The sequence below is a fragment of the Lathyrus oleraceus genome, chromosome 2 (assembly GCF_024323335.1).
Source record: "Lathyrus oleraceus cultivar Zhongwan6 chromosome 2, CAAS_Psat_ZW6_1.0, whole genome shotgun sequence".
Classification (NCBI taxonomy): domain Eukaryota; kingdom Viridiplantae; phylum Streptophyta; class Magnoliopsida; order Fabales; family Fabaceae; genus Lathyrus; species Lathyrus oleraceus.
The window spans coordinates 8943508-8952699 of NC_066580.1; the positions used below are offsets into that span (position 1 = coordinate 8943508).

At 35.3% G+C, this 9192-nt stretch overlaps 1 protein-coding gene across 2 annotated transcripts; it reads right to left on the bottom strand.

The window, feature by feature from the left end:
- Window positions 1-2137: 2137 nt before the first annotated feature.
- On the bottom strand, window positions 2138-4353 carry LOC127117594 (uncharacterized). Of its 2 annotated transcripts, none has more exons than XM_051047664.1 (3): window positions 4203-4353; window positions 3426-4089; window positions 2138-2712 (listed from the first exon to the last, which is right to left on the bottom strand). In XM_051047664.1, the coding sequence occupies exons 1-3, from the start codon at window positions 4287-4289 to the stop codon at window positions 2405-2407; spliced, it is 1059 nt and encodes a 352-aa protein (XP_050903621.1). In that variant the 5' UTR covers window positions 4290-4353; the 3' UTR covers window positions 2138-2404. The 2 variants fall into 2 exon arrangements, with proteins under 2 accessions (XP_050903621.1, XP_050903620.1); XM_051047663.1 differs by having other exon boundaries at window positions 2138-2838; window positions 4203-4351.
- Between the last annotated feature and the right edge of the window lie 4839 nt (window positions 4354-9192).

The window sequence follows — 9192 nt, forward strand, 5'->3', positions numbered from 1 at the left end:
AATGCCCTCAATTTTCATAGATGCATTTTTGAACGCATTGTTTCCTCACTTTTCCAAAATTTAATTCAGAGATGCATCTTCGTATTTGCTTTGGGGTTTGTTTGAAGATGCACCTTCGAAAGTTTTTAATGTATATATAACGCGCGCCAAACCCTTCCTTTTCTCCTTCTTCATTTTCAAAAACTTTTTTTGTTACCACTGGAGCTTGTGAGCAACATACATCCAGGCCATTTTTCAAGATTCTTCAAAGATAAACACTACTTCTACTTCAAGCATTTCAATCCCAACTAACTTCACCCATTCCTCTTCAATACTTTTTTTTAGTAAGTTTCTCATTTAAAGTGAGCAGGGCTAGGCTTCAAAGTGAGCAGGCGAGAGTTAGGCGGGGATCCCTCCCTAAACCTCATGAGGGGGATACATCTACCTCTAGGAGCCGCTTGTCACAGGGGCCCCTCATCATAGGGGCACGTTTCCCCTAATCACGTAGACCGGGATGAAGCTCTTGTTGCTACACATGATGGTGTTCCTCCACTTGCAAGCCCTTTTCTAGGAGGGTCATCTGAACTTCCTTACTGATATACTATAGAGATCGTTGTTGGGCATGTCTGGGCTGAAGAGGTATTTTTGTTAACGATTGTTATTTATATGTTTTAAACATTTTCCCTACGACTGGTATTTTATTTTATTTTTATGTTTTTACAAGAGTGCAATTGTTTGAAGTCTGTTAACCACAACAGAAAGATTTTGAAGTTTTATCATCCAAATGATCATCGATTCCAGAGTGTCCTCCAGTACTCCGGTCTTGCAGGCATGTGTTGCTCCGAGTACAAGACCATTAGCCATGACATGCAGGGGGTTTTGTTGAGAGATGGCATAAGGAAACATCATGTTCCCACTTCTCCATTGCCGAGATGACGATCACCCTGGATGATGTTGTTTGTCTTCTACACCTTCCAGTCAAAGGAAGGTCACTTGATCATTCCATGACGGTTACATGACTTGGTTCTATAGTGTCTCACACCATGTCATGACATCAGACGCTCTTGGACGTCCACCTAGGCCTGCTCATGAGGAGATCTTGGAGAATGAGCAGGTCAGAGATGACCATGCCATTGACGTGTTACCCATCTGTCAAAATATTATGTGGATTACGTATGAGGGTATAGAGTTTGGGTTGTTTGAGAGAGGTGGTGATGATATGGTTGCTCTAGGACGTTCCATTCTTACCGAGACACGAAATGCCTTGGGTTACCGGCGACAGAGGAGGAGCCACAGGGTTAGGATTAGGCATACGCAGTAGGCCATGCTTTTATTTCTATTTTGGGATGTTTTTGTATTTTTTACCATACTTTAAGAACAATGTTCGTAATATGATTGAATGTTTTTTAATTAACGCATTACTTGTTCTACAATATTCGCGTTTATTAATGTTTGAATCAAATAATTGAAATGTTAGTCTAATTAAAATGACTTCGGATTCATAAAAAATACAAACTTAGGACGGTGTTTCTGCTAAAAAACATGAAGAATAGATTTCAGATATGCGTTTGCGAATTCACCCCAAAAATCTGCATATATTCATTTTCGGACTAAATTTTAACAAAAATGATATTTTGTACATTCGAAGATGTATCTCCGAAAAAACCTAAAATCATTTTTAGATTTTCAAAGGTGCGGCCTACACGACCACAAAGAAATTACTTCCTCTAACTCTGAGTCTTCCGTTAGATACCTAGCCTTAGGACCATTTTACTTAGTTTCTAACTGTTTTTTAAGTGTAATTTGTGCCACATAATAAAAGCTGTTTTTCCACTCTTTTTAATTTGAATGAACACCTTTTTGTGTTTCAATGTAAAAAAAATGTAATATTTAGAACTTCATTTTAAAAATTAATATTGTTTTTTAATTATTTATCGTAGGGGAAAATAGATGAAAAGGAATAATTAATGACAAAATTATCAATACTTACCTAGATTATTTGTATATTTTAAGTGTAGAAACTACTTATCTTAACCATTACATAAGGTGACAAAGTTAGCTGGTATATGCAATTTATGTTCTTCACCTAAAAGTTCAAGCTTTACTTTGTCCCTGAACTTTTATTATGATAGTTCTATCATGAAAATATAAATAAATTTCTTCTTTATGATATTTCAAAACTCCAACAAAAAAATCAGAAAATACAGATGATTAGCCAAAGCACATTCCAACATATAGGTTCAAAAGTATTTGAAGAGGAAGTACCTCATTCGTTACAGGACTACATTTGTAATAAGTAAATAAATTTAAAACTAATCAAACTAGTTAGTACTAATTGTAAAGATGTCAGGCCCTTGAAATAGGCAGGTTGGTGCTAGAGATCTCGAATCTCACTGGCCGGTCCATACAAATCTTTACTATGTCTTCAATTGGGCCATCCGCTATTAGACGTTGGAATCTGTCCCTGCAGATTAGTCGGTCCTGGAGTCGGATTGGGCCACCTGCTTTTAGACGATGGGATTTGTCCCTGCGGATTAGTCGGTCCTGGAGTCGGATTGGGCCACCCGCTATTAGACGATAGGATTTGTCCCTGCGGATTAGTCGGTTTTGGAGTCGGATTTGGCCATCCGCTAATGGACGGTGAGATTTGTCCCCACTGATTAGTCGGTCCTGGAGTTGGATTGGGGCACCCGCTAATAGACGGTGGGATTTGTCCCCACGGATTAGTCGGTCCTGGAGTCGGATTGGGCCATCCGCTAATAGATGGTGAAATTTGTCCCCACGGATTAGTTGGTCCCGGAGTTGGACTGGGCCAACCGCTAATGGACGGTGGGACTTGTCTCCACGGATTAGTCGGTCCTGGAGATGGATACCGATGTTCCAAAAAAAAGTGTAAAGATGTAAATATCATAAAAGTCATCTTTATAGAAAATATTTAACAATACTAGACTTAGTTATATACATAACATTGTATTTTCGTTCTATAATCAGACATGATTCAGAAATATCGTGACATTCAATTTTACCAAATTGATGAGGTTGCTGCAAAAACATGTTTGAGATAAATTTCTGTACTACAGGAAAAGAACACAAAGAGATGTAGGACCATGTTACAGAAATATTCAGACAGTAAGATTCTATCACAATTCCACTATCTAATATTAGTAACAGTACTCAGTTAGGGGAAGTAGAATAGCCCTCGGCTAGATACCAGATTCCACTCTAATACACACAGCCAAGTGCTCATAACTAAACATTAAAAAAAGTGTCATGAGAATTGATTCATTAACATCAATTTTTTTCTATTTAACATGCTTATTATATGCAATTTATATCAATTTTTTGATTGTGTCGTCGGTATAACTCCATGTTCAGTATTATTTAGGTTTATGTGTGTCCAATCAATTATCAATTTCTAATCATTTCACTTCATCTATAATGCATACCTTGAATATTGTAACCAATCTTGCGCCCGTGCGGACCAACAGTTATGTTACAAGTTTCTATCCGTTTCGCCGTGATTGGCCTTAATGGCTTCACCATTTCTTCATTCTTTTTAGGGTACACCCCCACCCTTTCACAGAGCATGCTGATCAATGATGGATGGTTGATGTAGCTCGTGGGAGAAGAACAGTTTGCTGTGACCCTAAGCTCAGAAAGAGCGTTGCTATCATCCACCCATTTTTCCTTCAACTTTCTCAGCTCACAGACTTCAAACTCCAATTCTTTGTTCTTCTTTCTTAGCTCTCCAATAGTTTCTCTGTCTGCTAAGATAGTATTTTTCTTTACTTCTTTCAACAATTTTTCATAGTTATTTTGTGCTCTTTTCCCTCTTTCACATAGTTCCTCTCTATTCCTCAAATCCTCCTCAGCTTGAAACCTTGTCAATTTCTCCAAATCAACCATCTCTTGAAGACGTAGAATATCTGTTTGCAGTCTCTTATCTCTATTGACTAAAACATCTTCAACATTATCAAAGTCTTGTGTCAGAAATGCAGTACGCAACACAGAAACCAGATCCTGAATACTCATGTCTTCCAAGTTCCTATGGTCAGTTGAACCGAACCCAGGTTCGATTTTGGGTTCCATGCGAACCCGAAAAGATTCCAACTTTGGAAGGAAAAAAATGGGTTTGGCGTAAAATGGCAAAGTAAGTTTAATTTTGTGTTGGTGAAAATAATGAGGAAGGAAATGAAGATAGAAATGGACGAAAAAGAAAGTACCCCAAAAGTTGAAAGCCTTGAAAAGAAGAAGAAGCGACCACTGTGTAGAAGAAACAGAATCGAGAGTGAAGTGAAGTGAAGTATCATCAAGTGGAACTCTACTTCCAATATCAACTTTTACGTTTCCACTGTTGGCAATAATTTTTACAAGCACTTTTTTTCCTTCTGTATATATTTATACAAACATTTTTATAGTTTAATAAGAATAATATAACTATTGAAAATAAATCTAAATTAGGAAGAGTGATTCAGAAATAAGAGAATTAAATAGGGTAGAAATAGTTATCGGTAATATTGCATTAGGGAATACCCAATAGTACGAATTTATTCCTTTTCATCATGCTAATATATGTTTCTTTGATTTAAAATATGTAATGACGCAGTGTCATCACATATAATTGATGGATAATAGGTATTTTATTGATGGATAATAGGTATTTTATTTAGTTTGTCAGATGAGTTTAGTTGAAAGCTTTGGATCTATGTGATCAAGTGAAAGGATGAGGTATTTGCAATCTTTAAGAGATTCAAAATATTTGTCATAAACCAGAGTAAAAAGACGATCAAGATTCTGCAAACATATGGAGGTGGTGAATATATATCAAAGATGTTTGAAGAATTTTGTGCAGAATATGGTATTGATCATGAGGTAACTGCTCATTACACGCCTCAACATAATGGAATAGAAGAAAGAAGAAACATGACCATATTGGACATTGCGAGATGCATGTTGAAGTAGAGGAATTTGCCAAAATCCTTATGGGATGAAGTTGTTTATATACTGAACATGTGTCTTACCAAGAAGCTGAAGAACAAGGTTCCTGAAGAAGTGTGGAGTGGCAAACAGCCATTAGTGAGTCATCTGAAGATGTTTGGCTCTATTTGTTACAAGTATGTTCTTGATGCTAGAAGAAGGAAGCTTGACGACAAGAGTGAACCTATGATTCTGGTAAGATATAATAAAATTGGTGCGTACAGGTTGTTCAATTTAATTAATTAGAAGATCGTGATAAGTCAACATATTATGATTGATGAAAATTCTTCCTGGGATTGAAATTCTAGTGATGCAATTAACAAACCGTTTATGAGCTATGATTTTGATGAAGCAAGTAATAAAGTCGAAGTCGAAGATATTGTTGATATTACAGTCGAAGCAGTTGATGACATCAAGCCAGAGACCTCAAAGAACTAGAGTTCGTCCAGTAAGACTTCAAGACTACGAAGTACCGGTGATGCTGAAGTCAAACCAGATGGGGAATTAGTTCATTTTGCTTTACTTGCAGGTGTTTAACCAATCAACTATACCGATATTTCAAAGAATATGAAGTGGAAGTCTGTTATGGTCGAAGAGTTACAAGCAATTGAAAGAAACAACACATGGGAGTTAGTCGAATTATCGGCACATACAAAAGTTATCAAAGTGAAGTTGGTGTTCAAGTTGAACCACAATGCTAATGGGTCGATACCAAGACATAAGGCGATATTGGTAGCTCGTGGATTTCTTTAGAGAGCAAGACTCGACTACTCTGAAGTATATTCACATGTCGCAAGATTGGAGATTGCCATATTGTTTTTATCCTTGGCATGCAAGCAAAGTTGATTGACATTTCACTTAGATGTGAAATCAACATTTTTGAATGGTCCTGAAATTCTGGTATGCAGATCCCCGATGTCGTATATGATGTCACGACACCAAGGTCAGCATATTGTCACACCATAAACAATATCAGGATTTAAGTAGGTAACACTTGAGTAAATAACACAAATAGTTGTTAATCCAGTTCGGTGCAATGTCACCTACATCTGGGGGCGTCTAAGCCAGGAAGGAAATCTACTATAACAGAATTAGTTCAAAGTTCTAAACAACCTCATGTTTTACAAATTTCTCACCTAATCTCTACCCGTGGAAGTTTCTATCTAAGAATTTCCTATATACGAGACTCTTCTCACGCCCCTTCAATCACACAACAGTGACAACGACTCCTATTAGAAAATATAATCCACTCTTGCTTAAACACTCATGGGGGATTCACAATTACAACCCAATAAAACAAGTCCAATTCGAGTATCAAAGAGATACTCAAATGGCTCACAAATAACAAAGACAACTAAACCCTAATAAAGCGAATATTTAGCGCTGCTTTGTTGCATTCTTAGGTTTATAATCGATCTTTAAATAGCCTTAGAAAGGCATGGACTTCGGGCTTAATTAACAGCAAATCCAAGGACTCTACTCAATCTTCTCCATTGATTTCTCCAATTCATTGTTTTTTACCCTAAGTGCAGTATTGTCACTTTCCAAAACATCCACTCTAACTTTAAGCTCAAAAAGAGCATTGCTCTCATCTACCCATTTTACCTTCAACTTTCTCAGCTCACAAACTTCAAAGTCCAATTCTTTGTTATTCTTTCTTAGCTCTCCAATAGTTTCTCTGTCTGTTAAACTAGTGTTTTTCTTGACTTCCTTCAACAACTTTTCATAGTTACTTTGTGATATTTCCCCTTTTTCACACACTTCCTCTCTACTCCTCAAATCTTCCTCGGCTTGAAACCTCGTCAATTTCTCCAAATCAACCATCTCTTGAAGACGTAGAATAGATGTTTGCAATCTCTTATCTCTATTGACTAAAACCTCTTCAACATTATCAAAGTCTTGTGCCAGAAATGCAGTACGCAACATAGAAACCAGATCCTGAATGCTCATGTCTTCCAAGCTCCTATTGTCACTTGAACAGACTCTAGGTTCGATTTCGGGATGATGTTCCATGAGAACCCAAAAAGATTGAAACTTTGGGAGAGGAAAAATAAGGTTTAGCGGTAAATGGGTTTCACTACTTTTGTGTCGGTCAAAATCATGAGCAAGGAAATGAAGTTAAAAAAGGGTTGGGTTGGTGTTGAATGAAATGAGATAGAAATGGGTAAAAAATAAAGTACCCAAAGTTGATAGCGAGAAAAAGTAGAAGAAAGAAATTATCACTATGTAGAAGAAATAGCATGAAGAGCGAAGTGAAGTGTAGAATTTACTCTGGAGTTATTTTGAAGTGTTTGGTTCTTCTAAATTAGAATTAATTATACCTTTAGAATTTATTTTCTTTGAAGTTAGAATTTATGCATATTTAGAAGAGGCAAAAGCAAATCTAGAGGTGTAGAATTAATTATGGAGTGGTTTTGTTAAGCTTGAGTTTGACATATGCTAAAAAATTCAAAGTTTAGGCCTAGCATGTAGTCTGTCAAAGGCTTATTTTTAAGTTTAGGTCTGACTTATTTGAAGGCTTGATTGGTCTACTAACCTACTTGAAAGCCTATTTCATTTGAATATTTGTAAATATGAAATTCAAATAATATTAAATAGACTAACAGATTAAAAAATAAACAAGATTAAATGTTTGTTTTTATTGGATAATTCGAGTTTACCTGTTAGCATAAGTTTTGTGTTACTATTTGTTTGAGAGAACTTATGAAAACAACTTTTGACACCAACTTATGACATTGTTCATAAGGTTTTTTCAACTTATTTTCGTAAGTTATTCAAGATAACTATGTTTTATTTTCGTATTTTAATTCAAAGTATAAAATACAATATAAGAATAATAAAATTCTTCATTTTTATTTAAGTATGCCAGTCTGATAGAATTAAAAATGTTTTTTTATGCTCAGTGACATGATTGTGAATTCAAGCCTTCAATGAGAATGATTTTGATGAAGACAATCCATAGAGTGAAGACATGATCAAATGCATAAGAATGGAAGAAGCTATTCAAATGGCTATGATATGGATGGTTGAATAAGATGGTAAATATGGTGTATTGTAGTTACATATAACCTTAAGTGCTCAAACTATCTAAAATCCATCCATGACATCTCATAAGAAATCATGCCTTTGCATTTTGTACTTCGAAATTTTTTGATAGTCTTTAAATTGAAAAAAAAAAACATTTTTTAAGCAAAACAATTGATTGCATGGATGCATCAATTGATTGTCATCATTCAAATTTGTAAATTTTTTAAGGCCATCAATCGATTGCATGGGATGAACAATTGATTGACACTGGTTAAAATTTCAATTTTTTCAAATGTTTTGAAGGAGCAATCGATTGACCATCCCTCTCAATCGATTGACACTGACATATTTTAGAAAAATACTTTTACGCATTGCATCTTTTCATGGCACCTTCTTTTACATTCTTTCACATAAAAACCACTCTTATCATATTTATATCAAGAGTTATGTCTTAATTCAAAAGGTGTAATTTGCCATATAAATAAGAAGTATTTTCTCTGATCAAATTCACCTCTTTCAAACAAAAAAAAATCCTGAGTATTTCTCTGCATCTGTCATTTTTAATCTTCAAGAACTTGTGCATTATTTTCATATTCAAATAACGTGAGAGTTCTTGAGCACTTAAAATTATATTGTGATATATAATATTTTGAAAGGTAAGAAGTTCTACTGTTAGGGTTTATTCTATCATACTGCACAAAACTTATTTGTATCAAAAATTCAATATTTTTGTCTGTATCTTGTTGTCCAGGATTGTTGGAAACAAGAAGGTTGGAGAAAGAATGTGTGTTTCTTTTTCTGTGTTGTAAAATCACAAGGTGATTTGTCTTGGTAATTAAGTTAAAAGCTTGTGTATATAAGCTAGGTATAGGCTTGTACAAAGTTCTAACAATATTGAAATCTCTTACAGTGTGTAAGGGGACTAGACGTACTCCTAGATTGTGAGGGGAACTAGTATAATTTCTAGTGTTCTTTACTTTCTGCGCTTTACTACTTTCATAACCTAAACATAAAACATAAAAATAAAGAAACACCCACTCTAAAATCCATACATTTTTAAAGTACTTAATTCACCCCCTCTTTTTAGGTGCACTCAGAACATATTAAGGTAACATGTTCCTCAAAGATCCAAAATGACTTCCGCAAATCCAGTTTTTAGAGACGGTGGTAGTAACAGTAAGTCTCCATTGTTTTATGGTGAATGCTTTG